The sequence below is a fragment of the Charadrius vociferus genome, unplaced genomic scaffold (assembly GCF_000708025.1).
Source record: "Charadrius vociferus isolate BGI_N301 unplaced genomic scaffold, ASM70802v2 scaffold1039, whole genome shotgun sequence".
Classification (NCBI taxonomy): domain Eukaryota; kingdom Metazoa; phylum Chordata; class Aves; order Charadriiformes; family Charadriidae; genus Charadrius; species Charadrius vociferus.
The window spans coordinates 343,611-365,154 of NW_009650167.1; the positions used below are offsets into that span (position 1 = coordinate 343,611).

A 21,544-nucleotide genomic window follows, 5' to 3' on the forward strand; every position below is an offset into this window, starting at 1 on the left:
GGCGTCACAGGGAGAACTCACGTGGAAAGGGCTGATTGAGGTGAGTTTCGGGGGTTTGCAGGATCCCGGAGCGGGGTGGTCCGGAGCGGGGTGGTCCCGGCCGCTCCCCACCACGCGGGTTCCCAGCGCAGCTCCTTCCCGGGGCCGGTGGGGACTCCTGTTCCGCTGACGGCGTTTCTCGCAGGAGACGGCCTCCGGGAACACACAGCTTGATACTGCAGGACAGACGGTGCCGTGCAGGGGGACCTGCAGCTTTCCACGGCCCCCACAGCCCGAGGCCGCAGCGAGGAAACATTTCAGCCTCCGGTGCCGGCAGCGCAGGCACGGGGATGCAGCAGCCAGAGACGAACACTAAAGAGCTGAACCTCGTTTTTATTCAGCTTCAAATGAAAGAGGCAGTGCGGGAACAGTACAAAAAGTGGCTCTGAGAGGCTGCGGATGTTTTCCCATCAGGTGGAGCCGGCGGCGAGCAGAGCCGGTGTCTCGCTGTCACTGCTGGAGCGCTGGGAGCTGCGCTTCCCGCGCCGTGCCACAGCCACCACCAGCACCGTGCGATCAGAGCCTACGTTATCTTCCCCCAACCCGCTCGGACAAGCCGTGCTCCTCCATCGACGGGGTGGGAAGGGCACAGTAAAAACGGGGAATCACCCAGGCTTCAGGCCCCGGGGGACACCAGGTGAATACGGGGACGTGCATCCCTTCTCCCTGGGCGGCGCCAGCGCTGGCAGGGCCCGATCCTGTCCCCGGCGCTGGGACGGACCTCACGCGGACACGTGCTCCGCTGCGGCACAGCTCATTTATCAGCAGCCGCTTTAAAGGGACCGAGCGGGAGAGTGACTGAGTGCTCCGTCACGTTAATATGACAGTCCAAATTGCTCCCGTCTCTTGGCTGGGATGGATTTTGGCACAATTACAGTCAATTATAATTAGCGGCATTAAAGCAGCAGTTAAACGTAACCAGGAGCTCGTGGCTTTTGCTGCAGTGGGAAGACACTTCGGGAAGGGGAGCAAGTCCTGAATGCTGCTTCGGATTCGCTTGGCCGGGAGCCGGGGGGAGCCCGGAGCGTGGTGGGAGACCCCCGGGGACGTGGCACGTGCCGGGAGCACAGCCAGCATCTTCCTGCCCGACGGGGCTACGCCAGCACGGAGCACCAAGCCACGGAGCGAAGAACTGCAGCAGCACCCGCGCGGCTGTGGGGAACTGCAGCAGTAATGCGGATGAACCATCCCGTGCTTCTCAAAGGATGGACTTCCCAAAGCTCAGCATGCGCTTTTCAACACCTCCCACCCATCCAGTGCGCTCGTCCCAGCGCCCGAACCTTCCCCGAAGCCTCCGCAGGTGCCTGCAGCCCCGACGGCTCCTTCCCGGCACCCCAAGTGCCACCTTCCCCCCGTTCCCGCAAGGCTGGTGATGCTCTGCCGCCTCCAGACACTGCACACGGCAACAAGGGGAGACACAACGCCGCAGGGCGGCTCCCACCACAAGACCCTCAGCCGGGCAAAGCGGTGTGGGATTCGGGTGCCGACACACCGCGGTGCTTTAGAGCTGGGTGAGCTGCTCTGCTGACACGCAGTGTCACCTCCGGGGACGCCCCTGCGGGACTCAGTCAGCGCGGCAGCGGGAGGTCTCCGCCAGCATCAGATGTGGCCCAAGAGCAGGAGTCTGGTGAGCGGCAGGTGAGGAGGGTGGGGACGACTCGGCACAGCCCCCTCGCCTAGGACTCGGCGCAGCCCCCTCGCCTAGCAGATTTCAACAGTAAATCCAATTTTGTTTGACATTAATCCCAACTTTTCAGTCCGCCGCAGATTATCCTTTTGCGGACGGCTCGCCACGCGGGAAGAGCTGCGACAGAAAAGCTTTTTCTCGGGTTTCTGTTTAATTGACCCCCAGGAGAGACCGTCCCCGTCCGGCAAAGCGCCGGAGCTGGGCAGAGGCGTGGGGCACGCACGGGGCACAGGTTCCCGCTCCGTTTCTGGCACCCACATCACCGATGTCCCATTAAACACAAGTGGAAAATTTCAAATCGGTTCTTTAGCAAAAATCCACGGCCGTGGGGTCAGGAATATCACACCCGCTGACCCCACAGCGGCTTGCAAATTTAAATGTCACAGGACCAGCTCCTTAATCCCTTTGGGAAGAGCTTAATGCACCTCATTATCAAGACGGTTTCCTTTTCCAGCCTGAATTCTCCCATTTTTATCCCCTCCTCCAGGTTTGTGCCCAGTTCCCTGCGGGAAACTGTGCTGTACCGCGGCTCCTCGTCACACCCGACGGGCGCAGAAGGCGACAGGCTCTTTTTCCTCACACCCTCCAGCAAAAGCCCTCATCCCGTGAAGAAGTCCAACCGGGAACTGAGATAAAAGCAGGCTGCGGTGCCGGCAGGGGACGGGGATGTCCCAGCCCCCCGCCCCGCTCCCCTGACCGGACAACCTCAAAATCTCCCGTTCAAGGCGACGCGGGAGCAAAAGATGCTGCAACACCTGGTTCCGCTGCCGTGGGGCTCCCTGGGGTGGCATCCGCGTCCGCGGTGCCCGGGGGGGATGCGGTTACCGTGCGCAGCCCGTCCGCATTCATCCCACCGGCCCCACGCTCCCCTCTCTAGAATGAGCAGCTAATTCAGCCTCGGTAGCGGACATTTTTTCCTTCCTGCTCATTTTGTTCCCAGCAGTCATTCTCTCCCTTCCCCAGGCGTGCAAGGGTCCAGCTCTAATTAAGACACAATATTAATTATAGAAATAGGCGATGCCAAGGGCAGCCGCCCGGCTGCATGGCCTCCCCGTCCCCTGGTGTCCCCCCAGGTGTCACCGGAGTGGCACCGAGCCCCTACCGAGGCCACCGCGGTTTGGGGGCGAATCCCGCGACGCCCCCGCGGAGCAGCCAGCACCGGCACCAGCAGCGCCAGCAGAGGGGCTGCAGCCCCGGGAAGGCAAACATCATCTCAGCAGGAGGGGGGGAAATCATGAAAGCAACCAAGAGGAGCCTTTCCTGGAAACTGGGAGGCAACTGGAAATCGTTACGCCTTCAGTTAGTGCTGCAAAAGACAGATAAGGCGGTGGAAAGATGGATCCACCCGGTGCCGCCAAGGAAATCTTTTTTTCGCCATGGAAAAAAAGCCTTTTTGCTCCCGGAGAAGGCAGCGCCCACGAGGCAGCTCCGGAGGAGGCAGAGCCCGGGACTGCACGGGGACAGCCGCACCGCAACCCCCACGCCACGCATGCCCTTCTCACCGAGGATGAGGGTGTGAGCGCACCCGCAACCCTGGTGCGCAGCTCGGGCACGTGCAGCAGCTCTGCCCCGGCGCCCCAAGCCCGCCTGCCCTGCGAGCGCCCCGAGCTCAGCCCCGTGTTCAGCCCTGGCCGTTTCCATGGGGGAACCCAGACCCCGCTCCTCAGGGCGGTGCTGACCCCGCTCCAGGGCTTCAAGCGGGTTATTTTACTCCTCTCCGCACTCGCTCCTCCTGGGGCTCCTCCTCGCCCTTTGGGGATGTCCCTGCAGGCTGCCCGGCTGCCGGAGCCGTCCTCGGTGCACGCGTAGCCCTCGGTGCCGGGACACTCCTCCGCTGGCGTCCAGGGAGCTCCAAGGGAGATGCTTTTCCAAAAATGAACACTTCCAAATGCGTCCTTCCAGGGTTCCCACCGCACGGGCTGACAGACCAAAGCCTTGCCCAGAGCAGCCCTGCCACCACCACGGCAACATCCCTGTGACAGCCGCTGCCACGGGCAGATTGGGAAAAAAACCCAACAAAATAAGAGTCAACCCCGCTCTGATCCTCCTTCCACATGCTCCGTTCCCACCAAAAACCCCAAGAGCAGCTCACCTCTGGGCAGCCTCCGCACCGCTCACCCCCAGCGCCAGATCTGCTCCCACCCCGGCACCCCCCGGGGCCGGTGGAAAATTCAGGGAAGAACAGGGCAGCACCGCTTTGTTTTCTAAATCAATACAATTTTTCAAATTTATTTTTTAAGAATTACTTCTAATATATCTTTCTCACAGAAGGAGGGTATAGGGAATGTTCTCATTCCATCTGTAAACACTGAAATACAGATCTGGGAAACCAGGGAAGAGACACAAAAAAAGTGCATTTTACAAAATTATCAACTAAAATATATTTTACATGTATTACGTTTCAATTTAAATTCTACCGACTGCATTTTCAGTTTCAAAAAATATTTCCATATCTAATAGATTAAAAAAGCATGAAATATTTTCATTATGGATAAGACATTTCAATTCATTTACATGCTGTTTGCACAACAGCATAAGCAACCACGTGAATCTCGGAACAACGTTCTCGGCCTGAAGCAGATTCTAACACAAGCGGAGTCAGGAGTCGTCCCCTCCGGACGCGGGGCCGAAGCCCGTTCCAGACCCAGGGCGAGCACAATTCCTCCTCCACCTGGAGAGGAGCCAGGACGAAGGTGGGAGCCGGGGGGAGAGGGCTCAGAAGAAGAGTTGCAGCGAGTCACTGTGGTTTCCAGGGCCGGGTCTCAAAGCCCTCCCTGACGGCGCGGCAGTGCTCGGGGTTTGCCGGGCAGGTGGGTTTCGAAGCATCCTGCGTCTGGTGGCACCTCCGCTCGGGGAAGGTGGCCGCGGGCAGCGTGCCTGCCCCCGCCCGGGTGCCAAAGGAGCCCCCGCCGAGTCAAGCGGGTGCATTTGGGGCTTCCCATCACCTTCCACGCCACCACGGTGCGTCACCACCCCGGGGTGTAGCTCTCCGTCCCCCTCCCGGGCAGCCACGAACCGCTTTCGCAACAGGCGGGAGCGGCTCCGCAGCTCCATCATCCACCCGCCCCGCTATGGAGGGGAACCGCTTCACATCCTCTCCCAGGAGCATCGGAGACGCTTTCTCCGACACCCCCTCGCATCCCCCGGGGCACTTCCACCCGAGAGCCCCCGAAGCGCTCCCGACTCCCACCCTGACACCGCACTGCCACATCAGCAGCCCAACCGCGGCGTTCCAAGAGACCACCAGTGCCCAAGCTAATTGTTGCGGAGAAATCTGAGCAATTGCTTTGACACTAACAGTATCTTGAGGTATAAAGGAGATAAGATGCTTCACCTGCAAATTCTTGCTTGCACGCCTCGGACCGGACCCCCTGGCGCTGGGTGTCCCTCCGGGCTACGCGGGCAGGAACAGAGAGGGCTCTTCAGCATCCTCCACCATGCCGAGCGGGAATCGTCCGCCGGCAGCAGGGAGATGCACCCCGCTGCCCGTGCTGGGTACCAGATCTTGTCACCTCCTCTCAAGCCATCGTCTTCACACCTTCCCCTCTTTGGTATGTAGAGCACATCTCTGGAGAACTCCTGCGGTAACGAACTATTTCCAGGTAAGGGATTTGCCGCTGGGGGTTCCTCTCCAGGCCAGGCCGGCACGCAGCCCGCGGAGCGAGGCAACGAGCCCTCCGTTCCCACCGTGCCAACGAGCCCTCTGTTGCCACCGCGCCGGTGTCCACGGGGAGTACAGGTAGTGCCACTTCCACGGACAGGACAACAACATTAAAGCAGTATGAACACTTCCACCATTTCACACGAGTTCAGAAGCCCGGAAAGATGCAGCTCCCTCGTCTCGCTGAGCGACCCCAGCCAGCAGCAACGCGGGCCGAGACGGTGTCGGTTCTCCTTCTTTACGGTAGTGCAATCCAGAAGCGGCCTCCCGGCTTGGTGCGAGTGACTCGACGGACTGTTACGCTGCCCTTTGGTTTGCTTTAGAATTAACTCGAACAGTTTGCATCAAGATAAACTAACGTCTATCTAGGATGTAGACACGTAAGGCAAGAGGCAATATCTGTGGGACTCGGGTCGCATTTGCCGACGTGAACCTCCACCGACGCTCAGTTCCCGTCAGGAGCCGCAGAGCCCCTCTGGTGAGCGGGCTCGGGCGCCAGCCCGGGCTTGGAGGGGGGAAGGCTGCAAGGCAGCGCCGCGACAGCACCGCTGATGGCTTCAACAGGACGCCCAGGGTCAGGACGGTCACACCAGGGGGGGTAACATTTTAAAAAAAACCCCAAACTCTCAGGAAAAGGGCTTGCCATTTCACTCTCCAGCCTCTAGCTTCTTCACACTGAAGCCGTACGGGGTCAAACAGGGACTGTAAACAACGTTACAGGAAAACAAACTGGGAAGAAAGAGTAAACCCACTTCTACCGCTACGGCCCCCTAAGCCATTGGAGGAAGAGCAGTACTCAGAAGAGAAAACGTCGTTCTCGCCAGCGGAGCCCCCTTTGTGTGCTGCCAGCTTCCAAGCGACGCACGCCTGCTGGCACCGCGCTTCACGGGGCACGAGACCCCTCGGGGCAAGGTCAGGGCATCCGCCACAGACACCGCGCTGGGACGTAACGCCTGAGATGATGCCGGCTCCCCCGCTGCGATGGAGCGGGGTTCCAAGCCGGGCTGCCGAGCCCCAGTCCAGGCGGTGAATCAGAGGACAGCGAGGTGAGGGGAAGAGAAAGATGAAAGGAAAATAGGGGTCACCTCTTCCCCCGATGGAGCAAAACCTATTCAAGCACGACACAAGGCCGCTCTGCATCCAGGTAGCTTCCAAAGCACCGGCCGTATTTTGAAGAAGCTCTCGCCCACCGGGAATCCTCACAGTCTGTCCTGCGGGGCCAAGGAGACTCTCCTGCGCTCTGCCAAGGAACGGGTCTGTCCTCACACTTCGCACCGGGGCGTGAAAACCACAGAACTGTCACAGCTTGACTCACGGAATGCCCCAAAGCATCCCTGCTGCACCTCCCCACCGTTCCCCCCAGCGATGGCTCTGGATTCAGTTTACTGGCTTTTATCCCCTGCAAACCCCTCCCAATATATGCATCTCTAGATACATATATAGATATAGATTTACATATGCAAGTACCTATATCTATATACATATATTTATTTTATACGTATATATTTTCATTTATGCTTTTAATGAAGTGCTGTGCTTTCAACTGCTGCCTTCCTCCTCCACAGGGATCCGCTCCTGCGCACGCTTTTCAGTCCGAGGAAAGAGCGCTGGGCGCTCTCGTCTGCAAGCAGCACACGGGAAGTCGCCGAGAGCGCAGAGATGTCCCAGACCGCCAGCCTGCCGCCGGCTCCCCGCCGCCCCCCCTCCCCACCCCCGATGGTGCTACTGCGGGTTCTTCAAGATGCGCCCGTGTCTGAAGTCGTAGACGTGACGACAGAGGAAAACCAGCTCGGGGTCAGTGTCCTCGGGCACCTTGCGGTGCAGAGGTGTGGAGTACTCTTCCGAGGGAGGAACCATAATGGTTTTCCTGCCTGGGATCCCTTCGACTCGACGCTTTGCCAAGGCACAAAATCTGCAACGCAATTAGAAGAGTTAGCACGGACTCGTTTCATCTTCTGCTCTTCGCACCAACCTGTCTCGGCAGAAGCCACGACCGCGGTCGCCCGAGGACGAGGGGTGGAAGGGGAGGAGCGCGGGGGAGACCTGAGCTTTGCTCAAGAGGAGGACATGAAGTACCGTTGCTTTTGATCCCACCCTGCACTGCAGGAAGCAGCACAACGGTTTGTATTTCTATACTTGTGGATGCCGCACAGTATGAAAGATGACTGCAATTAATCCACTTGCTTTTTTCTACTGTGGCCCTGCTGTTTGGGCAAACGAAGAGTTCAGGATGCCTTCAGGGAACACCTCGCAAAGGTGACCTTACCCACAACAGCGTGAAAAAATTCCTACCAGCAACTACTCCAGAGGACTGGCTGTTAGAAAGGAAATGAGCAACGAGCTGTTTGGATGCAAAGCTTAGGGTTTTCTGTGGGTTTTTGGTTTTGTTTGCCTGCCTTTTTTTTTTTTTAAAGAGTTTTCAAAAGAAAGAACAAAATTCAGCTCATAAAGAGTTTGTCAAACAGTGTTTGTTCTCAGAAACTCAAACAGCAGCGCCCTAGGCTAGGAGCAGGAGGACTACGAAGGGTGCGTTAGGGCTTAAACATCCCCTCGTGGTAAGATTGCACAGTCAACAAGATGCACCCAGCAAAACTGAAAGAGATTTAAAGCACTTTTGCATTATGGATTGATTTGTGTGTCCTTTCAACCCCTATTTCCATGCTGCCCTGCACAGCCATCCATCAGAGGATGGCAGTCTTGAATATGGACGCTCGGAAGTTCTTACTGACAAAGTTTCAATTCAATCAGCAAGAGCTTAACAGTAAAAGCCTTAGTCACTGCTCCGAGCGATACCGCTGCCAGAACCCCCGGACCCGCGAGCGCATACACTGCTGCGTCAGAGCAGCACCGACACACACGTATCAGCCGGCTTTTTGGCTAGCTATGGCAGCTGTGTACCACGGGGGACAGACGGACAGGATGATTTCCTGCCTTGCTTAGCTTTTAGCTCCGAGTTACGGGTTTTCCTGCGCTCTCCTCCACGTGCTGCGGTACCAAGGTCATACAAGTACAAACTTTTGTGAGCCCCTTAAAGCATATATATTACACAAACCAGACACGTCCTGAATCTAGAGTGGAAGAAGCACCTGCAGACTGCAGTACCGAACTCGGGCGCAGAGCGAGTGTCACTCGTCCCGTTCCAGCTAGACCAAAGTCTGCAGGGCTGGGACAGTTCTGCTGGGTGATGGTTGGAAATGGCAAGAGCGACAAGAGCTGGAGACAGGCGAAGGTCTCAGAAGAGCAGCAAGTTAAGAGCACCACCTACCTGCAGTACTCTGCAAAGGTCAGCACGTAGCATTTCTCCTCTATGCAGGCAACACTGTTTTCGTCCTGATGCCGGGATGCAAAGATCTCATTCTGCAAGAGAAGGAAGAGGTGACCCAGGTGGCCAGGAGCCCCAGGGAGGCAGGGCCAGCTCCACACCTTCACCCATCACCTTAAAGGAGAGTCTAGCAAAGCATGCTCATAGCAGAGCCAATATTTCACATAATACAGACACTTTCCAGGTGTTTTTGGACCTATTTATAGTGTGCGCCAGAATTTTATCCAGCGACACGTGAGCAAAGCATTAAGAGTTCTCCCATCATTTAACGCTGCCCAGCACACTTGGTGTCCAAATCCCACACGTACTGCCAACGTTACGAAAGCACTTCAGCAGCGAGGCCACCAGCAGGTACACCACTCAGCCTCCTCTCTCCTCCTGGGGATGACGGAGAGCTCGTGGCCACCGCTGAGAAGTGGCCCAGGAGATGAGCTTTTGCAATGCTGCACCAGGAAAAATAAAAGCAGCATTTTGAAAGCGCTATTGCGATGCCTGGGAAAGACGAGGAGACAGGTAAGAGGGAGGAAGGCTGAGTTCATCTGGGGAGGTACTGCAGAGGCTCAGAAAGAGGAAAATCCCTGCAAGAGGTGCTTTTGCCCTGGCTCATCCAAAATCTGACGCTGTGCACAGACTCCACGTAGAAGGAGCCTTCAGACCGCATCCAGAAAACCCAGTGAGCAATGCTCCTGCAGGCAGGAGGTTGGAGCGCTCCCCACCCACACGTTCCTCCAAGCTCCTAGGGATGTTCTTCATTCATTTTCCCTTTCCTGTGCTGGAAACCCTTCCAAATCATTTGTACAGCTGAAAACGTAAGTGGAGATTGAATAGCACTTTGCTGTCCTTACTAGTACCCTGTGACACGTGACCAGTCTTTCCAATCCCTCTCTGTATCAAAGCTAAAGGAATCCCTTCTTTTCCAACCCTTCCCTCATCCCACTTCAATTAAAAAGGCTGGTTTAGTGAGGGAAGTAGCAATAGCCTTTTTTCCCAGGGTAATTTAGGAAACTTGGCTCTGCAGCAGGCAGGGTTGGTTAGATATGGGGCAACCCAGACAGAGCCATTCGAAAGAATTTCAGGTGTGGTTAGATCAGCAAAGATCATCTCTGGGAGTAAGGATGCTCTGCACAAGTGTGGAAGCGTTACCTGCAGGCTTTGTTTCTGCTCACAGCCCCGAGGAAGGAGGCTGGAAGGAAAGACTCACAAAAGGGTCACCGTTTGGGGACGTGCTTAATCAGAGAAAGGGAAAATGCCACACCTCGCTTCTGCACATCGGGGTTTTGGTCTGCTCCGTAAATCAAAACTATCTGAGTCATCTTTGGCAAGCCCATCCCAGCTACTCAGCCCAAACGGCACTCGCTCATTTCAGGTCTTGTGTAATTAAGCAGGTGTGCAAAAAACTGGCTTAATTCCTCCCGGCCAGACTACCGGCGCTCTCTCCACACTAAAAGGCAACTGGATACAGTCACGCTTCATTTATGGACCAGAACACTACATGGTACCATGTTTTGGTTTAGAAACTCATCCGTGCCCTGCAAGTCAGGCGGGTACGGTTCCGCGGCCGTTCCCCAGTCCCGCTCTCACCTCCGCCCTCCCCTTTTATTTAAAAAAGGAAAAAGGCACCAAGTATTTTGGTGGGTTGAAAACAGCAGTAAATTCCCCATTCCCAGTTTAAAAACAGCTTGTTCTGTCACCCAACACAAACCCATGCAAAGCAGAGCAAGGCGTGAAGTCATAATGATTCACACGTTTTTTTTCCTTTGAAAAAGCGAACTCTGTTCTACTGGCAACACATCCTCGAGTCAGCCTTTAATTCTGTCATAGATCGATACAGGGGGAGGACGATGCACCCACACTTCTGCACAAAACAAACAAGTTTCTGGAGTTTAAGCAGCAGGTTAAGTGATTTATGATAAAAAGGCAGCACATGGTATCGGTACCCCCGTGTCCTGCAGAACTGCAGCGGGAGCTTTTGTGTAGCGCTCTGCGTTTCTGGGTGAATTAGAATGCCCTTTTTGGAAAGGCGTCTGATCTCGATTCAGCATAAACTCACTCTTCCTTACTCCTACGGTAGCAATCAGAACAACTTTTCACTTAATGCACAGGATTTTCTCAGATTAAAGGAAGAAACATTAAAACTTAACAGAGGCGGCCACGTAAAGAAGGCAGCAGCTTCTGTTACAGTCCAGAGCTTCTACAGATGACAAAAATCGGGGAAAAGCCCATCTGTAGGACACCACCACTCAACACATCTGGCAACAGCTGCAGCACAGCCGAGAGACAGCTCCGTTTTACTCAAAACGGCAGCTCGGCCCCCTGCGTATGGGGACCCCTGGGAATGCAGGGAGATGCTCAGGCGAATCCCCTCTTGCTGCCGACGCGGACACGGCAGGCTGCCCTCGCCCCGCGTCCCGCGCCGGCACGGCTCACCTGGTGCATACTGGGGTTGCGGCCTCCCTGAGTGTGCTCCGGTCTGTAATACCACAGGAGGCTCATCATCAGCTCCCCTGCAAGAAGATTTATTAAAATATGTCAAGCCTCAGTGTTCTCGTAGCGCTTTCCCACTAATATCCAGCTTCCTCCTCCTGCTTCATCCCTTTAATTCCCATAGCGCTCACGTAGAGGCAGCTGTGCCACGATAAATATTTCATGCTGAACGAGGTGTCCTTTTGTTACAGCAAGAAGCCGTATGAAGTCGGTCCCGTTGCTATTCCATTACACCTTCACCCCCTTCTACTTGTGTTACATCGTCACAAAGAGGTCAGTTAGGCACCAAAAAAAACCCAACACCAAACCAAAAAGCAAACGTTTCCATCTGAAAAAAGTATCCATTCAGACTGCAGGCTGGAAAAGACGCTCTCCAGAGCGTGGCACTGGCAGCGGTAACTCCCAGGTTAACTCCAGAATTGCTGTCGCAGGATGACACGACTGAGGTGGGCCTCATCACATCCTGATCACTTCTTTTACACATAATTTTTTTTTGGTACTTTCTTTAATTTTAAGCGAGACCTGTACTTTGCAACGTTTGGCACAGCTTCCTTGGCTCAGGTATCGCTAGTCAGAGGCGGGACCTTAACACCAAAACCACACCGCCCCAGTCACCACCTCTACTCGGGTCCCATCTGGAGGTGCCGCAGATCAGCCCGTGCTCCCCACCAACTCCCAGCCCGCACACTGGGCAGAGCAGTTGAGCAAACAGCAGCTCCTGAGATGTCTGCTGCAATGAAATAATAAAGGAGATGGTTGCTAAGACAGGCACTTGGCAGATATTATGTGCTTTCACGACCAGACAGATTTTGATTACCAGTCCCAGGCTAGTGATTAAAGAGCGTCTCAGTTCCTGGAACAATCTGAATGAAAGCCACGGAGCTAATCTCTTCCTCTTCATCACCCGGTCTGGCAGCAGTGGAGTACCCTAACAAGCTTGCGCCTCTCCCGAGATCCATCACTTCCCCGGGCCCAGCTCACCCTCGTCTGTCACACACAGAGGCAACGTGTACGCTTTTGGCACAGTACCTGTTTTGGGGTCTTCCCACAGTGCTGATATCTTCGCAACGTACGGCATCGATTTCTTCCGGGGTCCGGATTTCAAGAGGACAGTATCTCGTACCCGGATAATCTCCCCGTCTCTCTCCACGGCCTGATAGCTCTTGCGAACAGCCGGCTCTGGTTCATTCTACACCATCAGAACACACAAAAAATAAAGCAACCTGAGTGTGCAGGCAAAGATTCAGCGTATTGTTTGCTACCCCAGTCCAAAACTCCTTCAGTTCTGCTGCGAATTAAGAACTTGCCTAAGCCTGCCCAGAGCCAAGGGCTTCCACTCCAACACAGCTCCGAGAGGAGCCACGCAGCACTGAGACCGCTCGTGGCATCTCTATTCCCACCAGGTTGGCTAACACCAAAGAGCAGGTCAGACGGGATTACTTTTTCTACGGGTAAGGCATTCACAGGGAAAGAAAGTTCACCGAGGAGTAACATCCAAGTGCTCCCAAGTCACGCGTGGCCATCGTTTTTAAATGAAGCGAAACACAACTAGTTCTGCTACGTAGTGCTGGCAGTAAGGAGCCACTCACCACTGGGACAGCAAGTCTCGTAAAAGTACATATTCTGAAATTATTACCCTTATTTCAAATTTTAAAAAAACCCAACAATTTCTCCTTCAATGCTGCATGCAGAAAACCGACATTCAGAAAACTCACCATTTTACGTGCCTACCTGTAGGTGTGCATTTCCTTCCTATCCAAAAGGCAGGGAAAACTAGGCATCTTTTGAATGCTATGCATTTCTCCGATACAAATATTGTAAGAAAACAAATAAAACATGAAATATTTCCCATGAAGAGGGCAGGGAGTGGCAGGGAGGCTGTGGCATAAAGCTCTCCTTACCGAGATTGCTAACATTTCCTTTGTACCCTCTAACATTACAAAAAGATCTCTTTTTGGCCTGTGAGCTGGGGGGGTGTTATATTTTATTTCAGTTTTGCTCTGAAAACTCATTTCCAAATGCCTGAGCAGGATGGGTTTAACCTCCTGCCCGATCGCCCAGGCGAAGGCGGAAGCATCGGGCGCCAGGACGGAAGGAGATCGTCGTGCTGCTGCTTTCGAAGCGTCAAAGTCTGAGCGATGGATGGAAGCGGCCCGTCTCTGGCTTCTGCGCACTTCAGCCTCGCGCAGCCCGTGGTACCCGCACACGGCCCCCAGAGCTGAAGCTACGGTCCCTGTCCCGGGTGATGCTGGCAGCAGCTGGAGGTGACACCACCGCAGCAAGCGGCAGCACGGACAAGCGCGCTTGGACCGCAGCTCCCCTCGCTGCTGACACTTACTGCACCCCGTTCAACGCCTTGTCCCACCTTCCCAGGCAGCACGTGGGCCCAGATTTCAAGTCCACTGCTTTTACGTTTTAGTAACATGAAGTATACTGCCTTCTCTCGCAATTGAAGTGGACTTTACTGCAGTTAATTAAGTTTTCTGGCAGGAAATCTCCCATCTTGCAGGAGCCAGCCTCTGCCCCTGACCACGACAAATGGGCAAGCACAGACGAGAAACCCTTGAAGGACTGACTGGCCGTGCCACCAGGTAAGTGACAAAAGGGGTAGTATTGGGCGCCAGAAAAGTTCCATCTGGGAGCCAGGACACCGTCTCGGTCCTCTGTGCTCTCTGGGAGATCCCACTGGGCTACAGACACCATCAGCGAGAGAACCACCTTACGAGAGCTACCTTCAGACAACCGCTGCTTGTACCAAGGCTAAAACCTCCCTCATTTTCTCAAACAGCTCTGCCCTTGCCCAGGAGGAAGAAGCTGGAGAACGATCTCTCTGTAGGATGGACTCGCATGTGCCAGCCTTGCAAATGCCGAGGCCAGAAGCATTCATCATCACGGTGTTTCAGCTGATGCTAGCACAGGAGTGGCAGGTTTCCCTTCCTTTCCAAACAGCCTGTCACGCTGTGCAAGGTAATACCAGGGTGCGGGAGAAAAACCACTCCAACAGCAGCTTGGCCTCGAAGCCCGGCCAAAAGGCACTATTTGCTTGCCCAAGAGGTTCTAGATGGCCTCTAGTGACCATCTCCACCTTGAAGCAAGGCCCAAAAACGCCCTCTAGCCTTCATCCCCTGAAGATGCCCGAATGGGTATAGCTGTACAGACAAAGCCCAGCGCTCCACAGACACCTACCACAACGTAGACGGCCTTCTCGCAGGCGGTGCCAACGGGTATCCAGCCATTGGTAGCTCTCCGCCTGCTAATGCGCTGCTGCTTTGGATGGGAATGACCTCCCGCCGCTTTGCTGTCAGAGGCGTGGAGACAGCCCGTGGTATTTCGGAGACCGGATTTGGAGCCGCTGGGAGGCTTTGAGCTCTGCGGACATTCTCGGGCCATGGTCTGAGGGTCAGAGTTGGGGGTCTGCAGATGAGGAACGGGTTCTGCAGCCGGTGGCACGCTGGGCACAGGACATCCTGAGAGCGGGTGGGCAGGGGAGGGGGGGTGCCCTGCCACAGGGATTGTGAGGTTCAGCTGGTCCAGAGACTTGCAGCCTTCTAGCAGAAGGGAAGAAGAGAGACATGTATCTCATTTGAAATATAAGAGGACTACACAATCAAGAATGTCCCAAAGTACCACTTTCTCCCAAAATTCCCTTTATTGCATTATAGCAGTAAAGACTTTTCTTGTTCCAATTTCATTTTGCACCGTCACTGGATTCTAAAAGCAAAGATATTTCTAAGCCTGCGATGCTCCAAAGTGTTGCTGCCGATGACACTGCACTACAAGAAACCCATCTGAAATCCCCCGAAGTAGTGCCAGCCAGTAATACACATAAGGCTGGCCAGTGGCCAAAGCAGTTCCAGCCTGTCAATATGTATAAAAGAAATAAAAGGCTTATCAAAACGATGGGAAGGATTAAACCACACGAGCAGAAGCCGCCAGCTTCTTTCAAAATGCCAAATTCTACTAATCAGGGAAAATTGAGAAGATTCTCTGAATTAACTCCAGAAATACGAAACAGCGTGGAACAGAACTATGTAAGATGATGCACGCTGCTGCCTTCAGCAAAACCGTGTCCCTACAGCAGACGCGTTAACCACAACAGGTTAGTCAGTTGGCTGACGCTGCCTCTCAACAGCATCCCAGAGCACCTCGCACCGCTCCGGGAGTCACAAAACAAGCCCTCAACCCAGGGCAACAGAGGAGCAAGTCGGATTTGAATTCCCTACCGTCAGCGGTAAGAAAGCTCCCCGACCAACATCCAAAGCACCCCTACTCCCTCGATCCGAAAGCCTGCTCTTTTTGGGGTGATCGACAGGGCAGCTTCAGGCCAGCTCCGGGAGATGCCCCCGGACCGGAGCACGTCCCAGCAGATCTGTGGGACCGCACTGCTGCAGAGCTGCTAAAATATCTAACAGTGAAAAAACATCTGAAGTCCCCAAGCTCCAGCTGAGTAACTGCCGAGATCCCCCGGCAGTACCAGGAAAGTATTGCCTCCTGTCTCCCGCCTGACCCTCCCGGAGAGGGCTGGCACTCACCTCTGCCCACCCGAGGGGCAAACGCCGCAGCAAGTCCCCGAGCCAGCCAAGCCGTGGGGATGCGCGGTCGGGTACCCTGCCTGGCCTCGGCAGGCACGGGACCCATACAGCAGTGAGTCACCTCTTCAGTATTTTGCTTACAAAAGCAGTTTTCAAGCTTCAACTAAAGCAGGATGAAGCTTCACAAAAGTATTTACTAAACTTCAGGCGAGTAGTGGAGAGGTGCCCTCGCTGGCACCCCGGGGCTCGCTCCGTGGCGGCACACACCGCCGGCACTCCACCGGCGCTGAGGCATCGCACAGCCCGTCCCGTCCCATCGCCACCACCCTGCTTTCAAACCGCACGCTGCAAACCATCCGCGGGACCGGGAAAGCAACGCCTGTCCCCTACACGTGGCAGACCACAACTGCCCAAGGTTACAGCCTGATCCCTTGATTTGTACCAAACGGACACCGGTACTTCCATATGAACATCTCGAGCACACCATGTAAGACAGACGCTACACAAGGTATGCGACACATCAAGCTGGATCCTCTTGTACCGGTGCTCTCAGACAGGAGTCTGTTGCTTCAGCCAAAGTACTCCTTTAATTCACTAAAACAACCCACTCTAGGGAAGGATGAGGTTTCAGAGGCACACTCTTATATAAAAATCAACTCCTAAGCATAAGTCCCTGTTAATATTTTTGGAGACCTCCTTATATACTTCAATCCACAAAATGAAGCCTACATTATTCCAATGTTGTAGGCTTTTAAATCAAAGTTGCTCACAGGAAGGAAATCAGAATCAGTGAAGCATTTATATGTACAGTCAGCTTTAACCCAGAACGCACCACATCCAAAAAACGTGCTAGAAAAAGAGATTATCTTGCCACTTACAAACCTACGCCGAGAAAGATCTCAGCAGCGGGGTGACACACCACTAGTAAATACATGCCCCCGGCACCGCTACAGCCCCTGCCAGCACCGGGAGGAACGGCCGAGTTCGCAGGGAGGGCTGATCTCCAAAACCACTCTGTCTGCACCGCCTGCATCCTTCTGGTTGTGGGAAGTTAGAGGCACCGGCATGCAAAATTTCAGGAACAAAGCAGACTGACATGACCTCAGGGCAGTACAGAGAAAGCTGTCAGACAAGAACACGTTGCTGAGCTCGTTGTCTTGCAAGCATTCCACTTTACCGAGCAGCGAAGCCACCAGCGAACACTGTCTAGCTGCTACCGTAGGAAGCGGCACCACGACAGCGGGGATATTTAGGGAAAAGAGACATTATACTTCAACCAAACGCTCCCGAGTTTCAGCAGCTTCCTTCAACGGAAGATGACAAAGCCTCGCTCAAACCGAGCACTGAACCACGACTTCATCCACCTACCTGCCAGTCTGTTTTAAGTGGGTAACTCATGGCTCCTTCCGACTCCGACACGTGGGTAACGGAGAGCGATGCTCACGCCCCCCGCAGCCGCAGCAGCCCGGTCTACGGACCGTACTGTTTGCAGACGGCAGCCCTGTCTAGCTTGATGGCTTTTATACAAAGTACTGGTGTCTGATAACCCCCACACAACAATCCACTTTTAAATATTTCAAAAGATATTTTTCACTAGCAAAGGCAAAGCTCCAGGATAAAGCACACTGGAGGACAAAGTCTGAAAAACAGGCAGGGGAGAGAGGAGAGCCAGGCAAAGAACTGCATCACCTCTCGCACCGTCACCTCTTCTCGTTTCAATGCCTCATTTTCAGGCATTGTTTAAGAACAAAGATGGGACCACTACTCACCAGACTAACGGTGTACCCGGCACTTCTATCACCACACTGAAATTCAAGCATCTGTCCAAACAGTACAGGCAAACGGAATCATTACACAGCCCTGCCAGATCTCAAATCTTAAACGACTGCGTCCCCTACACAGCTTGCGCCAGGAGTCTAATGACCGCGGCGATGCCCGCCTCTTCCCACCGCTCTGCCCTGCAAGGATGCTTCGGTCCCCAGAGCAAGCTTTTGGGAACGGAGGAGCAACTCAGCCCCATGTGCCTTAGACCCTCCGCTCAGAGCAGCCCAGCAGGACGGCGAGAAGCCTTGCAGAGCACGTAGGAACTACACCCCACTCGTTTTACACAGATCAAAGCTAAGCGGTTAGCTCCGGCATGACAAGTCATGAGTCACCTTCTCACTGCCCAAATCCTTTCACCGATTCTATGCTTTCCACACCAATAAGACCTTTCAGTGGGAAAAACCCTCAGGGCTAAAAACGGGGGAAGGGGAGGTGAAACGCAGATTCTTTCCGAGCAAGCGAGCGGCAGCGGGGCTGCCAGAGCTGCGAGGCACCATGCGCAGAGGGAGTTTGCCTCCTGGCAACGAGACGCCTTCATTAGCCACCGCGCCGAACCGGCCCTCTTCTCCTCGGAACGCCAAAGGAGATTTGCTCGCGCTTTTCGCCTTACCTGCTGCAAAAGGCATTTTGTAGGGGTAGCTGTTCCGTCCCGCGTGCACGCTGCTAATCCTGCCCTCCGGCACGTGCACCACTCCGCAGACGCTGTAGCTGTTAATGGCCGGTCCTTCTCCACAACAGTACGGGGAGTTACACCAGGGGAGTGGCTGGAAGTGAGCACCTGATGGCAAGGAACCGGGCGATACCAAGAGCCCCTCGCAGGTAGCAGACTGCGAAAGCTCGTCCTTGGGGTAAACGGAGCAGTGAGAGTAGCCACTGTATCCACTTTGGCCATAACAAACGTAAAACCCGTTCAAGGGAGTCAGATCCGAGGATTCGTAGAGACATCCACAATCCGTGTGATTTCCGGGCACGGGCAAGGGAGGGAACTGCTGCACGGGAAAGGAAGGCTGATGAAACTCCTGTTTGGGGGTGGGGGATTTCTCTCCGGGTCTTCCATACTCGGGCTTCATGGAAGCTTGGCCACCCATGAGCAAAGGCAGTCTGTGGTAGAAACCCTCTGTGCTAGCATAGGAGCTAGACAGCGACTCGTAAGGGACGGGCTCTGTCGTCCCGTAGAGCCTAGAGGAGTCCCGCTGCTCCCCTTTCCCAAAGGCGCCCAGCGCGAGCCCTCGCCAGCCGTGCGGACCTTCCATCTTTAAGCTAGCCGCTTCCTTCTTGGATTTGACGCAATTCTTCCTACCGGCTTTGGCCCATTTGAGCGTAGATTTTGAACAGTGGTTCTCGGACTTGCCCTCTCCGTCCGATTTACTCCTCTGCTTCAGGGGTTGGTCTTTCTCATGGGTCAGCTTCAGAAAGGCCACGGCATTCAGGCTGGCCAGTCTCTTTGGGGTGGGATGATAGGAGATGGCACCATCCTCCCTCTTCGCCCCATCATCAAAGACCTCATCCAGTGAATGGTCACAGCTATTGCATTTCTGACTGGGCTCGGGCCGGTTTTTTCCTTTCCCTGTTTTCACAGCTGTTTTTTCCAGCGCGGGCCAGTTGTCACCGGCTTTGCAATGCAAGCTCTTACCGGTACAGTCTCCACCGGCTTTAACGGAGTCCCTCCGAAAACGCCTGCCGGATAATAAGCCATCGTCCCGTTCAAAAAGCAGATTGTTCACGGCCTCTGCGTTCAGCGAGGCCAGCCTGCGCTTCCTGGGCTCTGAAGGAGCAGTATCAAGGTCTTGCTCCGTCCCTGGATAACTTATTGTGCACTTTTCCCCAGATGAATCACTCTTCCCTGCTCCCGCAGGCTGAACTTGTTCGGAGAACAAAGCAGGTCCCAAACCCTCCATCCAGCTGGGAAGGTCCTTTTTTTTACAGCTCTGGGTCTGTTTCGACAGAGACCCAGCCACATCCTCCAGCCTGGTGAGGAGCACTTTGCAGGTCTTTTTGTTCACCGAGGGGAGCAGCCGTCTCCGCAGTGGGTACGTCTTTCGCACTTCATGCAAATTCTTGCTTTTGCTCGTCCCCACAAACCCACTGGGACAGTTCGGAGCCTCGGTGGCATCTCCGTCTCTCTGCTCGCCACACTCTGCGTCGGTCCTGTCCATCCTCCTGCTGCCCGTCGCTGATGAAGCTTGGCCAGCAGAACCAGCTGGATGCTTCAGAAGGAAAAGTTGTTTCTTCCGGGCATGCGTCATAGGATCAATGTCCAATCCTGAGAACGAACAGAAGAAAACATCTATTAATATCGCTGAGAGGGACCCATCGCCTCACAAAGCGCCAACTGCCAATTAGGAAATATTTGGGGAAGCTTGTTTCTATACACAGCAGAGTCTTTTTGGGTGATGGCCAGTTAAGCCAATTAAGAGACAGGATGCGATGAGATGTGGTTTAATATTAAGCCATAGAACACGGCAGTAATTAAAAGCAAGGCGGTGACGGCAAATGCCACAGCAGCTGGGAAAACCAGGGTACGGCCGGGAAGGTGCTTCACCCCGCTCCCGCCCCCACTACGGTCCCTGTTACACCGACGCTGTTTCTGTCACGTTACGAATTCTCATCAAATCTACTAAAGGTGATGTGAAGGCCGGTCCAGGGCGCGCAGCAGCCACACATCCCCGGTATTCGCCTGCTGGCGTGTTGATGCAGGCAGGCTGTTTCACTGGCGTTCTCTGTAACAATTAGACAAAAGAAAAACAAAAAAGTCCACCTACTCACGTGAAAGGTAAGCTCGGTCTATTAAGCAGAGATCTGCCAACATTAATAAATTAAATAGATGCAAATCCCCATGCAGGTTAGGACCTGGCTACTCGCTGCTCTTGTCGTTCCCTACAGTTGCATTTTATAAACGTTATGGACATTAAACGACCAAATCATCACGTTTGGCAGAGAGGCCCTAAGAATGCATTTATGGGAGGAAAAAGAATTACTCAGCTGTATGTCATTCCTGACTTTTCATCTAGATGCTATGTCAAGTCACTCTTCCAAACCAACCCAAATTACTAATAGAAGGAGATAAGAATCTGCACGCGGAACAGGAACCGCCTCGCTGAAGGCACGGCTGAGCAAACCAGCACCCCGCACCCTAAACCAGCACCCCGCACCCTAACGAAGCTGCCGGCAGACCCGGCGGCTTCAGCACATCCGACCTTCCCAGCCAGGTAAAGCGTTACACAAGTGGTCTGGCTCTGGTTTACCGCCGAGAGGGAACTTCTCCTGCCACCGCACAAGGCATGCCAGCCTCGGGAGGAGGACGGCACCGCAAGAGGTGTCGGTGGAAAGGTGGGGAGGAAGCATCAAACCTTGACAAAATGGAGGCGACTGCTGACTGCCTTCCCCCAAAGCACCAGGAGCAGAGGTCGTGCGCTCACCACGCCACGCAGCGAGTACATCCCCGGCTGTCACGTCACACCGGGAGCAGGAGCTTACTACTAAACGCCCCCCTAGCATGTGCTAAGCAAGCGACAGGAGGAACAGCACCCACCCGAGAGCCCTTCAGCCATGTGTCGGCTTCCTCAGTTATCCAGCAAACTAAACCCCATCTTTATTTTTCCTGTTCCATTTTTAGCAGAAGGGTTACCACGCCTTTGTACTCTTGCGTTTCAACTTCGGCAGGAGACCTGCAGCGGGCTTGTGAGAGGTATTTGAGGAATTAAGCAATTTTGCAGCCTGAAGGAGCACAGATTCACGTAAGAAGCTGTAGGTCTAACGCTAAGAAAGGATACGGGTAGGTGATTCTGACCTATAAACATTAGAAAAAGTCAGCCAAATTGAGCGATATTGGAATAGATTTAATTAAGTCTGTATCTGAGCGTCAGAAACAGCAGAAAAGGATGACTGCTTGCAGTTAATGGCATTTATGAAATAGTCAGACTCCCTTTATTGGCACCAAAGAGTTGGTCTCCACGTTAGCATCAACCCAGGAGCGGTTTGATCTTCCCCGCAAT

The 21,544-nt window shown here is 54.3% G+C and overlaps 1 protein-coding gene across 1 annotated transcript; it reads right to left on the reverse strand.

Annotated features, from left to right (window-relative positions):
- Positions 1–6,857: 6,857 nt before the first annotated feature.
- On the reverse strand, positions 6,858–19,795 carry BAHD1 (bromo adjacent homology domain containing 1). Its single transcript, XM_009892424.1, has 6 exons — positions 18,160–19,795; positions 14,380–14,741; positions 12,223–12,382; positions 11,137–11,213; positions 8,653–8,744; positions 6,858–7,299 (listed from the first exon to the last, which is right to left on the reverse strand). The coding sequence occupies exons 1-6, from the start codon at positions 19,793–19,795 to the stop codon at positions 7,110–7,112; spliced, it is 2,517 nt and encodes an 838-aa protein (XP_009890726.1). The 3' UTR covers positions 6,858–7,109.
- Between the last annotated feature and the right edge of the window lie 1,749 nt (positions 19,796–21,544).